The following is a 13,842-nucleotide window of genomic DNA, read 5'->3' as shown; positions in this document are numbered from 1 at the left end:
ATACCCCAAGCTAAATAATGCTGTCATTACCAGATTTGGATGTGTTTTACTTTTATAAGATCTTAGATAAAGAACTCTATAATTTCTTGTAATTAAGGCCAAATTTAATTCCAGGCATGGTTAAGCGTGCTGTGGGTGAAGGTAAAGGAATGTGTTGTGTTAAAAAATAAAGTTGATAAATTTTATTCTGTCAGTGTTACTAGTTGCAGATGTCTTTCAGTCTAATGTAAAATCTATTTTCCTGTGTTATTCCGTACTAATATGACATGCTGTAAGGCAAAAATTCAGAAGATGGAGACTTAATTCAGTAGGTAAGAAAAGGTAGAGCTTGTGTAACAAATACTTTTAATTTGCAGACCTGTAATAGTATTTTGGGGGGGGTTAATCCTGCAAAATATTCCCCCCTCCCCTTGTTTTTTTGGGTTTTTTTTTTGTTTGTTTTAAATGTGCTCCACCCATTTCGCAAAGCAAGTGAGGGTTTTCTCTTATTTGTTCCATTCAGTTATTCGCGCCATGAGTTTTGAAGTGGGGTAAATGGTTGCTTACAGATCATGTTGAATGGTCTCCAGAGGAAAGCAGGAGAATGGCAGTATTTGTCTAAGAAATGGGGAAGCCAGGGAGCTATTTTTGTCCTTTTAGGTAAGCTGGAGTGTCAGTTTTGGCCTTTCTGATTTGTTGTAGGGAACACCTGATGATGTCAGGTGTTGGTTTTAACTTTTTCAGCCCTTAACATACATACCTTTCTGCCTATGTATTTCTAACTCTTATGTCCTGAAGTGGTATTTAACAAGCTTAACATAAGCATTTGCAATTATCTAATAGCACCTGAAAATTGCTTACTAAATGACAGGAGGAAGTTTCATTTGCATTCCATATCTGATGTTAAATCTGCTAATCTTCCACAGAGTCTGCCAGGAAAAACAATGTAGACAGACTTGAATTTTATTAAAATCAGAAATCAAGCACACTGTTTCCTGCTCTTCTGTTACATGCTGCAAGATAAACCTTAAAACCTTCTGGAATATATTAATTATTTCAGCCATTGTATTCCTCATTGTTTTCTTGAAATGTGCTTTAGTTACAAGGTCTTTACAGAGCATATATATTAACAGCCCTTCCCTCTTGTGTCATCTTCCCTCACCCCCGGAAAGCTGTCTCCATGTTCACTCTTGTTTATATTAGTTAATCTTCGGCATTGTGACAGTTTTTCCCTTTATTAATGAGAGTTCCTAATTGGGCATAATGAAGTGTTTACTCATGCTACTATATAATGCTATATGAAAGCACAAAAGAGATAAGAGACTATGAAGAAAATAAACATTTTGAAGATTTTGGGTAAGATATGAAAGCCATTTTTTTGGCCAATATTTTCCTGTTTTATTTGGGAATGAGTTCTGGTGCAGCTGTGTAACCAAGACTGTGTCAAACAACATCCATTATTTATTGGCCTGGTTAGCAAACAAGGACACCTTTGACTACATCAAATTGTGAGGTCGATTTACTGTTCTTTGCACCAACTGAAGCCTAGCTTTTCTGTATTTATATTCTCTAAAATTTTCCGTTTCGCATGAGCTTCTCTGGGGACAGCAATAGGAACTTGGGGGCGGGGAGCAGGAGAGGGCTTGAGTTTGTAGAAAGCCGGTACAAGTGGAATTGTGCCTTTTATTTGCTATCCAGGTGCATCAGTCAAGTTACAGAGCAGTCTCCCCATAAAGGCAAATTTTCCTTAACCTGGTAGAAACTGCAGGAAATATATGTTAAGGAGATAAATTTTGCAACTGTTACGCATTGAAATGATTCAATATCCTTTCTTCCTACAGAGTAAAATTGAAAGAATTAAATGCTGTTGAGCTGCCCAAAATGTAGTCAGTTTGCTACTTGATTAAGACTGATTTGCCAATTTAAAAATAACTTGCTTGTGATATTCAAAGGGAATAAATAGAGCTATTTTGCAAGGGAACCGTGAAGAAGGATGTTGGCACTAGAGGCAGAAAAAAGGTTCTTCTCATACTTTAAGGACACGAGCTGTGGGAGCAAGCCCAGAGGGGGCCACGGAGATGGGCAGGGGCTGGAGCCCCTCTCCTGGGAAGCCGGGCTGGGAGAGCTGGGGCTGTTCAGCCTGGAGAAGAGCAGGCTCCGGGGGGGCCTTAGAGCAGCTCCCAGCACCTGAAGGGGCTGACACGAAAGCTGGGGGGGGGGGGCTTCTTACAGGGGCACGTGTGACAGGGCACAGGGGTGGCTTTGAGCGCAGAGAGGGCAGATGCAGGTCAGAGATCAGGAAGAACCTCTCCCCGTGAGGGCGGCGAGGCGGTGGGCCAGGCTGCCCAGAGCAGCTGTGGGTGCCCCATCCCTGGCAGTGCTCCAGGACAGGCTGGATGGGGCTGGGAGCAGCCTGGGCTGGGGGGGGTCCCTGCCCGGGGCAGGGGTGGGAACTGGGTGGGCTTTAAGGTCCCTTCCAACCCAAACCATTCTGTGATTCTATGATTTTACCAGCAACACTTAAGCAGTGTGTGTGCATTAGGACCTGATACTGCCCTGTTGGAGTCAGTGAAGGCTGGATCCCTGTTTGACCAGGGAGACAAGAGCAAGGAAATCAGGATCAGAGCACATGGATCTGAAAATTGGTACCTACTTGTACTGAAATTACTGTATTTATAACTCCATATGTTGGCATCGGTTTCTGTACCTTTCCTTCATTTTTAATTTTAATAAAATTTGAGATACAGCAGTTCTGATTTTGAGCTAGTACTTTGCATGTAAAGAGACATTATGGTGTGGTGTCATAGCAAAGGATACAGAGCTGAAGAAGGTACTGAAAGACTGCTGTGTGGCCCCCTCCCAGGGCTTGGGGACCAGCTTATCCAGGCCCAGGTAACAGGTGACCTTCTGAAAGGCTCGGTTTAGCGCAGTGTTGCTGGCTGTGCTGTCCCCTTGCCTCTGTCTTCTGCGAGTGGAAATGTTGAGCTGGGGGAGGTAGGGAAGTCTGGCTCAGCACAGTAAAATTCCACCTTGCTGTGAAAAGTAGCTTTAATCTCTCTGCAGAGGCATGAATGTAAGAATGAGGGGCTGTACTGAGTCAGACCAAACATCTCATCATTCCGTGTTTGGACTCCAGTAATGGATGACCCGAGATACCTATGGGAAGGGATACGGGAAGAACAACTTAATGGAGTGACAGGAGGGATGTGTCTCCTACATCAGAAGAAGGGGGCATTGCTGAAGAGCTGGCTAATTCAGTCGTGCATAATTGTGTTTCATATTCATATTCTGTGCTTGGGGGTATTTTTGTTTTTAAATTGCCATGTAAGAATTCTCCTCTGTGTGGAAAACAAAGATCTCCTAAGTTAGCCTTTGTGCATGTTTACTTGTTATTTTTTTCCCAGATTGGCTATTTTCATGGAAAGTATAATTTTACAGAAATCATGCTAATGTATTTTGCTTCTGATACCATTTTGTTATTACATTGACTTTAGCTTTTCAACTAATTCAGAATAATGGTTATAATATTAATGAAGGGGTTTAGCGCACTATGGTGGCTCCTTCACTTGGTTAGATCATGGAAATCTGATCCAAAATACCATGAAGCAGAAGAGTGGGGTGGGACAATATGGGGAATTATTCTCTATGAAGAAAAGAAGAAATATGTCAGCTGGAATAGATATTCTGTCACCTCTGGATACTGGGATAAAAGGTTATTTTGTGAGCAAAAATTTATTTGAAGAATCTTAGATACAGATGGCAAAGGATGGAGTTTTAAGCACTAACTTAAAATGAACTGTGTAAAACAAAAGGAACTTGAGGGAGAGATGTCCCCAGCGTAGGCTGGTAGAGCTAAGAATGCTAGAGGAAGGAGAAATTAAGTTGGATCATAAGTGTGTTGGATCATTCCTGAATTGTAGTAGCAGCACTGTCTCCTCTTTTCCCTTTCTTCTGTCCTGGATAATGCCATATTCTGCTGATCTGTCTTGGAAAATATTAAAGGGTCATGAAGTAGATTTTGGACATGACAGTTGAGTGACAGAACATGATGTGAGGTTGACTTGTCAGCAGAAAAGCATCCAGTCGTGATGCACAGGTTTGTCTCTCAACAAATTAAAAGGAACCACCAAAACTAAGTGTACATTTGAAATGTGCACCTTGAGTATGTGCTAGTGAGGCAAGTCAAGCAGGTTATAAACAGCCCATCTTTAATGCTGCAGAATATCACTATGCAAATATTGTGTGCTTAATTGGAGAGAACTGTAACTGTGTTTTAGATGTATTTTGGATTTTGCAGTGGCATTAAGGATTTAACCAACATTTTTATGTTTCTGTTTCAGTAAGGAACAAACTGTTGGGGATCTGTTTGCTTCATGGTTTGCTAATAACCTTAAATCTGAGGCTGTTGATTGTCTTTCTTTTAGGTTACGTTGCTGCTGATTAGTGCTTCTGTTTTGGTCATAGCATGTGTTGAAAGTCTGGGCACCTCTTGAGTGTGAAACCTGTTTTCATCTGATATAGTCAGATTCTGCTAAGGTCATTGCCTGAATAATGTTTTTCCCTTGCAAGAAAAGTAAAGTCATCCTTATGGAAGGACTGAGTAGTCTCATTGCTTCACTTCTTGTCTTTTCATTTGTCTTTTATGACATTGGGCTATCAAAGGAAGGAAGGGATCTGTATTTCTGCAGTAGGATAGCACTCAATAAGGCGAGCCATACTGTGTAGTTCAGGTGCTTCTTTGGATATTTTGTTATAAAACCCACCACTCTTCTAGGTTTCTATTTTAATTTTCAATATAATTAAGGACATACAGTGTTTCAGCTAATTAGTTCCTTCAGGACAGAATTATGATGATCAATTGCTGTTTGTTTTCCACAGATTCTTCTTCATAGTCCTTCTTTTGGTACTGGGCTATAGTCAGAAGAAATCTGCACCATCAACCAAAAATAGTCTTGGAGGTACACTGGAAGCAGAGGTATGCTGTTGCTTTCTCAGTATCTACTGAAATATATTCATAAAGCTGTGATTTAGAAGCACACCTTAAGTAGGATGGCTAAACTCCCAATGCATGAAGTTGAGTAGTTTGTTGGCAAAACCATCTTTCAAATAATTCCCGTCTGTGTCAATGGGGGAAAACACCAAACCAGAACAAAAAAATAATGGGGAAAAAGAAGGAAATCCTTCAACTTCTCTGTCATGCTCTTGAGTACCATTTTCAGTTTAGTGCTTGGGTTCATTCAGGGCTTCCTGCGAAGGCTTAGTGTACATCTACATCGGCCTGCACAGGGGCGTGCAGAGAGAATTCTGAACGAATGCCCTTGGCAGCTCAGAGCAACGTCTCTGGTTTGGCAGGGCCCTCCACGCAAGCTTGTTTCTCCTGCTGGGAATTTGCATGGGCAGAGTGCCATTTAAGCTGATTCTGCTCTTTAATATCTGAACTAGGTCTCCAGTATCACTGCATTTTGCCATAGATACCTCTGCATGTGTGTATGTATATGTACATCTAAATATCAAACTGATCAAAATGTTCATTGATTAGTTGTTCTTCTGCATGAAGCCTTACTGAAATACCTGGGGGGCCCCACATAAATGTGCAAAGCACGCCCAAGCCGTTTATCTCATCTCTCTGAATGTTCTGCTTTGCAGTTCTCTGAAACTTGTGTGCCCTCACCAGGCATCTTCCTTAGCATTTCCTTGGTGTGCACTTTAAAAAGAAACAAATCTAATTTACACTCATGTTCTTTGATGCTGTACCGAGTGCGCTTACAGTTCAGATGATGTAGCTTATCTGAAACCAACAGACATACATTGATCTATATTGGATAAGGCACTGGTTTTGGATTCTAGGCTGTTTGGTTAAAAACATTGTCTGCATTTTGCTTGCTTTAATGGTATTGTAATCCTGTCTGTTTCAAGGAGGAAGTAAAGGAGCTCAGGTTTTGTGTTGAATTTTAGGAATGCTTACACAGAATCTGTAAGATTGACATTGCTTAGAAGGACAAATAGATTGAAGAAATAATGTTAACTTTTTTTAAGTTTGTGGAAATTCAAGTGCTCTGTACGGGATCCTGGCCAGCAGAAGGCAGTAACTGCTCAGCTTTGCATTATCATTGCATGCTTGCTTGCATTAGCTCTCTTCACAGTATAGATCTACAGACTGAATTTTCAAGGTTTCAGGAGTAGTTCATAGGAAATGTATTGTTCTACATGCTCAGTTCTTTATGATTCCCCCTGAATAATGTGCTCCCTTTCTTTCCTAGGCCTGAGAGTTTTGCTTTTCATGTACAATAATACTCAGCATGTTGTTACTCTATCACATGCTGGTCGGAGCCTTTCTTCCGTTCTTCATCCTTTCAGAAAATTGGATTTCAGCTGAGAACATCAACTTTTACAATGTGAGACCTCCACTAGACCGTAAGTAGACAGCTTTTTTTGTGTATGCAGTTGTAGCTTAACGTTTTAGTTCATTACCATATTTTTTCAATCCTTTCTTTTTAGTTGTCTTCTTCAAACATGAAGGATAAAAAGTTTAAAATAAAAATACCCACAGCAGTTTATTTCTAAGATTTTATAAGTTGACTGAATGAAAACAAAGAATTGCATGGTTTGCTAACTTAAAGAGTGCATGAAAGCTTTCACATTTTAAGAGCTTTTATTATCTTTTTCTGTCTCTGAAATATCTTCCTACAGAGCAAATTATGCAGTGGATTTCTCATAAATAATACAGAACAGATGTTTTTGTCTTTTATCTTCTTGGGGGTTTTGTAAGGGAAAGAATAGGTGTGCTGTATGCAATTAATTCAAACTGAAGGTAATTAAAAACCTTGTGAGACCTGTGAAGCCAGTTGTCACTAATAGCATCATTTTTTTGCCTCTTATCTAGCATCAGAAGTGTTCTTTCCCTTCATTTAAGGGGAGAAGATTTTCATTATATGTATCATTAAAAAAGTCAGGACAGCTAAAGGTAGTAGGTATATATGTATGTCTAGGGACCTGTTATATAATGTAAATAAGATTTTTAAATAATGCTCTTGATACCTTTGTCAAATGGATCAAACTTATTCAGAGTTGGAGATCAAGGTCTGAAGCTGGTTTTGAAGGTATAGCTTTTTCATCAAAGCAATCAAAAGCCATTTGAATGTAGATTGTGTATCTGTACAAACATATGCAGATGTAGTATCATGTGCATATATATATATATATATATATAAAAGATGTCCTCTCCTTCCTGTTTTTCCCACCAGTACTTAAATGGTATTTTGGACTGTAAGAGAAGGAAAAAAGGAGGAGATATTTTAAAGTTCAGGCATAACAAACCCAGTTTACATGTAAAAGCTTTCTACAAAGCTTGTTTCAGAAGTTTTATTTGTCTAACAGTGATGTATCATTGAAAAAATGTAAATGTATGTAATATGTTTTTGTAAGTATATGTGTACAAGCACTTACAGTATTATTTTGAGTGTTTTGTGTTTTTCTCAATACTTGTAAACTTACTATATTTTAATACTTTTAAAGCCACTCCATTTCCAAACAGTTTTAAGTGCTTTACTTGTGATAATGCAGCGGACAATTACAACTGTAACAGATGGGCTGAAGATAGATGGTGTCCTGAAAGTAAGTGCTCCTGTTTTAAGGAGATTCTTTATGATACTTAAATTTGCTTCTCCCTGACTCAGCCATCTTGTAGAAGTCTAACTGGGTAGGATTAACATGCCAACACGGTGGCGCCTTTCAGTTATGTTATTAGTAATATTGAGTCATAAAATTTCTGCTGAGGTGAATATTTTGACCATTTCCAAGCGCAAAGCAACAGTGAAAAAAATACTTATTTCCGTATCTATATATGCAGAAATCATTTTACATAATATATAACAATGCATTATTAATATAGTGGTTAATGTGTTAAAAATATATCAATAATATACTTACTAATTATATATTTGTGTGTGTATATCTAGCTATATGCTTCCTAGGAATTAATTTTAAAGATGTTATTTAAAAAAAACCCTAAGAATTGCCTTTGTAGCCTTATCCCCTTCCTTCTGGATACCATCCCAAGATATAAAGGTCTCTCTAGGCTGTAGGCTTGCTTGGGAGCAGTGAGACCTGAATGATGAGGGACCATACTTGTATGGGAGAACGATAGATACATGGAAAAGAATGGAAATATGTTTCCTCATTTTTCTTTTCAGTGGTATTCACAGTAACAGTGGGAAAGGGGAAGAAATAAACTAAAGGAATGAGGAAACATCTCTGAAACAAAGCAAGCAAGAATGTGCTACAAAATAGAGTAAAGAATGAGAGATAAATGAGTAGATTATAGTGCTAATAAGTAGTTAAAATGATAGCAACCTTTCTGAAGGTTTGAAGGGGTGGTTAAGCTTAAGAGTTCATTACTAAGTAATTTCTTGCTAAATGGTATTTTGATGAAGATGAAAAATGCTTTATACAGCCAAAATAAGTAATTTTTGTAGGAATATTTTGCTGAATTGTGTGAAGTTTGTAAATGCCATAAAAGAAGGCATACTTTATGCAAATAAACATTTTAAATTTTATTTTGTAGGTACTCAGTACTGTTTGACAGTTCATCTCTTCACAGACCACGGGAAAAGTACATCAGTCACCAAAAAATGTGCTACTGGAGAAGAATGCCATTTTGTAGGCTGCCACCGTCACAGAGAAAGTGGCCACACAGTAAGCACTGCTCTTTGTAGAAGAGCAGCACATTGGGTTTGAGGTTTGCATTTCAGTACTTGGTTTTTCCTGCTGAGCTGAAGAGGATGCAGTAAGATATGCTCTCCAGTATTTAACAATAGAAATCAGGTTTCTGTGACAGAAGCATGACTGCCCCCTTCTTCCTGCTTTCCTATCTGTGTTGCTGTGTGACGGGATGTAATAGCAACTTCTAAAGAAACACCTGAGCTTTCTGGGGCATTGCTAGCGTGCACCCAATGCGTGGGCCTTGTTCCTGAGTTCTGAGTAAGGTGCTCAGGTAGGCTTTGTAGCCTGCACCGATGCCTGTGGTGCTGCTGCGGCTCTGTCACTGTCAGCGCTTGGGCAAGCCAGACTGAGAGTTAGGTAGGCCAGTCGTGTCTGTGCATAACATGGCTTGGATAATACCACACTGTACACAGAGCAAGACTGTATTTGTCCACGAAAGCCATGCTCTTAAGCAAGAGCCAACTGAGTTTTTGTTGCATGACAAAAGCTAAATCTGCTGCATTCTCTCATCCTTGGGGAACTAGGTAAAAGTTTATTCTGAATAATCAAGTGTATCCCACCTAAGTATTTTTCACTGCAGTGAAGTGTGACGCACTAATTCCTTAGTAGTTGAGAAGGGTAGTTAATGTTACTTTTAACATGAAGGGTTTCAGACACCAAAAACGAAGCAGACAACGTCCATGTTAAATATAAGAGGATCTCTGTGTTATCTGAATCAACTTCCATTCATTTCAGCAGGTTTTGTGGACTGAGGGCATGAAATGATTATGCAGCCTGCCACCTTCTGCATTTTATCTTAGAAGAGTTCTTGTGCCTTTGGATTAGATAAAAATGGGCATGCTCTTGGCTTTTCTAGTAAGGATTGTCAAGTAAGGAAAATTATTTTCAGATTCCCTCCTGAAAATCAGCAGTGTCAGTGGTTCTGTGGCACTAGAAACTGAAAAAAGGAAGTCTGAAGTTCAGTATGGAAAGCTGCACTGAATGCAAAAGCTTGAGGGGAAAAATGAATGGGAAGAGAGTATCTTACAGTCAGGCTTTTTTAGCTTAAAAAGCTGAAACCTGAAACATTCAAATGCATGGGTTTAGCTCTTGTGTTAGAAGGGGAAAGTGGCAGAAAGCTTCCTTTATTTTCTGCAATGTTAGTGAGCTTGTCAGTGCAGCTGACATGGCTGTATTACATCATATCACAGTTTCGAAGCCCCGTGACAGCTCTGGGTGATGACTTACTCTAGGTAGCCTATGCTGCGTGGTTTGGAAGGGAAGTTGTAGCATATATGCTGTGTCTGCTGCCAGGTGGAAGCACTGAATCTGTTGAGCTGTAACCTTTGCAACCAGTTGAAAGAACATCTATCTCTAAAAGCCACTGCTGAGTTACCCTATGTCAGTGATCTCCTTTTCTCAACAGGAATGTGTTTCTTGCTGTGAAGGCATGATTTGCAATGTAGAAATACCAACCAATCACACAAACGCAGTATTTGCTGTATTGCATGCCCGGAGAACATCGAATGGCAGCAGGCGGACAGTCGACGTTGCAGTGCTTGTATCAGTCATGATGATCTTGTTGTCGTGATGCAGCACCCTCCTGTCATGTCTGCTTGAGAGGGTCTGCCTTCCTGCAGGCTGTAAGAAGCTGTAAGAAGATTTTTTCAGTATGCGCAAGGAGAAATCACTAATACTTCTTAATTACAGAAAATGTAAAGGGACGGTGGAAGGACAAGTGTACATCATGAAGTCCTCGGATATTTTAGTGAAGATATTTCATATGGACTCCAGTATTTTTTCAAAAACAGCACAACAACCCACTGGTTGACTAGGCAGTGGGGTGAACTCAAATTATTAAAACTCACTATTTTATGACGAAAAAAAAGCACATGTGCTTGGCATGATTTTTGAACAGAGACAAGTGTCTGTAGACAATCACTTTCCCAGGTGAGATAAAAAGGAACTTTCAATGGACAATGTGCCAGCAGATATCTCAATGGAAACTGTTTTTAAACTGTTTTTCATTGTGCATAAATAGCATGAAATTTCTTGTCTTGATCAACAGGCGTATTTAAGCTTATCTTTAGTTATGGTTTTCATAAATAACACGTATGGTTTTCATAGAGAACATATATGAGAGAAGTTTTTTTCTGTTTTGATCAGAGCTATCATTTCTACTGGAAATAGTACTTTATATCTTTCTTTTCTGTAAAATGTTGTCTCACACTCAGATTTTAAAACAGTGTGAAATTATGTATAATTTCTGTCCAAAACCTATGAACTGTTTGAGCACCTAAATCAGAATTCCTTCCCCCACCTCCCACCCCACCTCAAGGGATTATTTTCTTGCAATAGTCTCACGTCAGCTGAATCACTGTGATATTGTTGCAAGTGGTGGTAATACCGTGATTTTGAAATTACAGCTACAGTCAAGCAGCTAAGTTATCATAAAAATTGTAAGTGGGCACTTGGTATAAATAAGGAGAAAAGTCTACTGTGTTCTCTCTTGATTTGCAGAAGCTTCTCCAAGAAATATTATTGCCCTCGATGGATCTTCAGCTTGTAAGTCAGCACTATTGGATATCCCAGACCTCTGGACATCATTGTTATGTAGCTTTGCCACCCCTATTTGAAAAGTTTGGGCAAAGATTCTATTTTTCATTACAGTATTGGGGGGTGGTGGTGTTAATCTGCTTTATTTGCATAGTTTGGTTATTTGATTCTTTATCATTTAGATGACTGTTCGTCAATTAGATGAACAGCAGCAAATTTGACGACTAATACAGTTTAGATTACAGTTAATGTACTAAAAACTTTGTTGTTTTCCTTTGTGAACCTTGTGATGCAGACCAACATAAATAAGTTTTGTGTGAACTTTCACTCCTTCTAGCACAGAACACTGCTTTCCAGGGCTCTGATAGATCAAGCCTCAATACAGTTTTAATAGGTCAGACTTACAGAGACTGCACAGGTTACTTCTTTAATACATGTGTTCTTTGCATTGCAGATGCCCTGATTGTAGAGACCAGCAGGTAGTGATGTTATATGACTTCTCAGTATAGTTTTATGTGATGCAAAATCCTAACAAACTTCAGCTGCTCCTGTTCGTAGAATCACTGCATCACAGAATGGTTTGGGCTGGAAGGGACCTTAAAGACCATCTCGTTCCCACCCCTGCCCTGGGCAGGGACCCCCCCAGCCCAGGCTGCTCCCAGCCCCATCCAGCCTGGCCTGCCAGGGATGGGGCACCCACAGCTGCTCTGGGCAGCCTGGCCCACCGCCTCGCCGCCCTCACGGGGAGAGGTTCTTCCTGATCTCTGACCTGCATCTGCCCTCTCTGCACTCAAAGCCACCCCCGTGCCCTGTCACACGTGCCCCTGTAAGAAGCCCCCCCCAGCTTTCCTGCTGGCCCCTTCAGGCGCTGGGAGCTGCTCTAAGGCCCCCCCGGAGCCTGCTCTTCTCCAGGCTGAACAGCCCCAGCTCTCCCAGCCCGGCTTCCCAGGAGAGGGGCTCCAGCCCCTGCCCATCTCCGTGGCCCCCGCTGGGCTCGCTCCCACAGCTCGTGTCCTTATGCCAGGGCCCCAGAGCTGGATGCAGCGCTGCAGAGGGGGTCTTACGAGAGCAAAGCAGAGGGGCAGAGCCCCCTCCCTTGCTCTGCTGGCCGTGCTGCTGGGGATGCAGCCCAGGGAGCGGTTGGCTTTCTGGGCTGTGAGTGCACATTGCTGGGTCATGTTGAGTTTCTCATCCACCAACACCCCAAAGTCCTCCTCTCTTCAGGGCTCTCTCAATCCATTCTCCGTCCAGCCTCTATTTGTGTTATACATGTGTCCTGCATGCAGGACCTCGCACTTGGCCTTGTTGACCTTCACGAGGTTCTCACAGGCCCACCTCTCAAGCCTGTCAAGGTCCCTCTGGATGAAGGCCAATGTTGTCAAGGTCCCCCTGTTTGCCCTATTGCGTTTCTTCCAACTTCCCACCATTTTCGTAAACTTTCTCTGACAGCCTAAGATATTACAGCACAGCTAAGGATTTGACCTAGCAAGGTTGAAGAATTGCATTTCACTTTTTTTCTTTTTCTAAATGATTTTATTCATTTATGAATATACCTATTTGATTGTGAATAAGATAGTTCTGATATTTTTCTAGTGGTTTCTTCTCATCTTAACTGAGATGGTTAAAATTATGATTAACTGTTGAAATATTTTTCTGGAAGCATGGATCATTAAGACCTAAAAGGAGATTCAAAACTGTTCTCTGAAAAATTCAAGTAACTATAAATTGGGATTTTTAAGCATAAATATTGGCTTAAATATTTGATGGTTTACATCTCTAGATATATGTTGGCTAGCAATTAAAAAACAGATTTTAAAATGTTTTTCGTCCTGTTTACATTGTAAAATTGCCTACACAATATTTTTAGAATATATAAATGTCTAAAAGTCAGGCTGTGATTTGCCGACAGACAATTGCATGGTTACAAAACTTGGATGGAAACACTTTTTCCTTTCCAATTACAAATAGTCCTTGCTGTCTCAGTCAAGGTTTTCCAGGCTCTGGGTTCTGATGACCATTGTTGTGCCATCCAACAGGCCAAGGTGCTGAGGTTTTGAGGAAATGTTTACTCTGTTCAGTGGTCACCCCTAGGTAACAAACCTATAGTATTAACCTTGGTGGCAGACATAGTGACAAGCACATTCCATGTTTTTATCATTAAGTATCATCTTTTTGCTACGTGATCTACAGGGCACTTGAACTTCTTTCTCATGGGAAAATCATTCCAGGTTTGCTCTCTGCTCCAGGTTTGCTCTCTGCACAACGGGGTGTTCCTTAGTAAAATGAAAGCAAGTTTTGTTCCATGTTTCAGGTCATGGTATTTTTCCTGGGTTTGCCTCTAAGCACGAGGTGCTCCCGTAATTCATTCCTGGGGATAATTATTGCAATCTTAACAAGGCCTTAAAGTGCCCTATAGTCTTATATGAGTTTACTGTAAATAATTTACAATAATCTAAAGTGCTGACATTTGTTTACACTGCAAATGCTATTCCAGAGCATTTGGGAATGCCAGGGAGACCCTGGAGAGCTTCCCAGAGGGGTGGGCTCAGGGGCAGAGGGAAAGGGCTGCAGGTTCTCCGCAACTGCTGAAAGACCTTTTGGGAGGGG

General features: G+C 40.5%; 1 protein-coding gene across 1 annotated transcript; it reads left to right on the top strand.

The window, feature by feature from the left end:
• The first annotated feature begins 4,773 nt into the window (after nucleotides 1-4,773).
• On the top strand, nucleotides 4,774-11,868 carry LYPD6B (LY6/PLAUR domain containing 6B). Its single transcript, XM_037397869.1, has 5 exons — nucleotides 4,774-4,954; nucleotides 6,240-6,393; nucleotides 7,495-7,593; nucleotides 8,543-8,673; nucleotides 10,106-11,868. The coding sequence occupies exons 2-5, from the start codon at nucleotides 6,279-6,281 to the stop codon at nucleotides 10,268-10,270; spliced, it is 510 nt and encodes a 169-aa protein (XP_037253766.1). The 5' UTR covers nucleotides 4,774-4,954; nucleotides 6,240-6,278; the 3' UTR covers nucleotides 10,271-11,868.
• The last annotated feature ends 1,974 nt before the right edge of the window (nucleotides 11,869-13,842 follow it).

Source organism: Falco rusticolus, chromosome 8, assembly GCF_015220075.1.
Source record: "Falco rusticolus isolate bFalRus1 chromosome 8, bFalRus1.pri, whole genome shotgun sequence".
Lineage (NCBI taxonomy): Eukaryota > Metazoa > Chordata > Aves > Falconiformes > Falconidae > Falco > Falco rusticolus.
The sequence above is the reverse complement of the archived record's forward strand: the minus strand, read 5'-3'. Positions and strand labels throughout refer to the sequence as shown.

Bases quoted from the DNA above. Each gene is read 5' to 3' on its own strand.
- LYPD6B (XM_037397869.1), top strand. From the start codon at position 6,279: ATGTTGTTACTCTATCACATGCTGGTCGGAGCCTTTCTTCCGTTCTTC. The intron at 6,394-7,494 runs GTAAGTAGACAG...ATACTTTTAAAG, and splicing joins TGTGAGACCTCCACTAGACC to CCACTCCATTTCCAAACAGT. The intron at 7,594-8,542 runs GTAAGTGCTCCT...TTTATTTTGTAG, and splicing joins AGATAGATGGTGTCCTGAAA to GTACTCAGTACTGTTTGACA.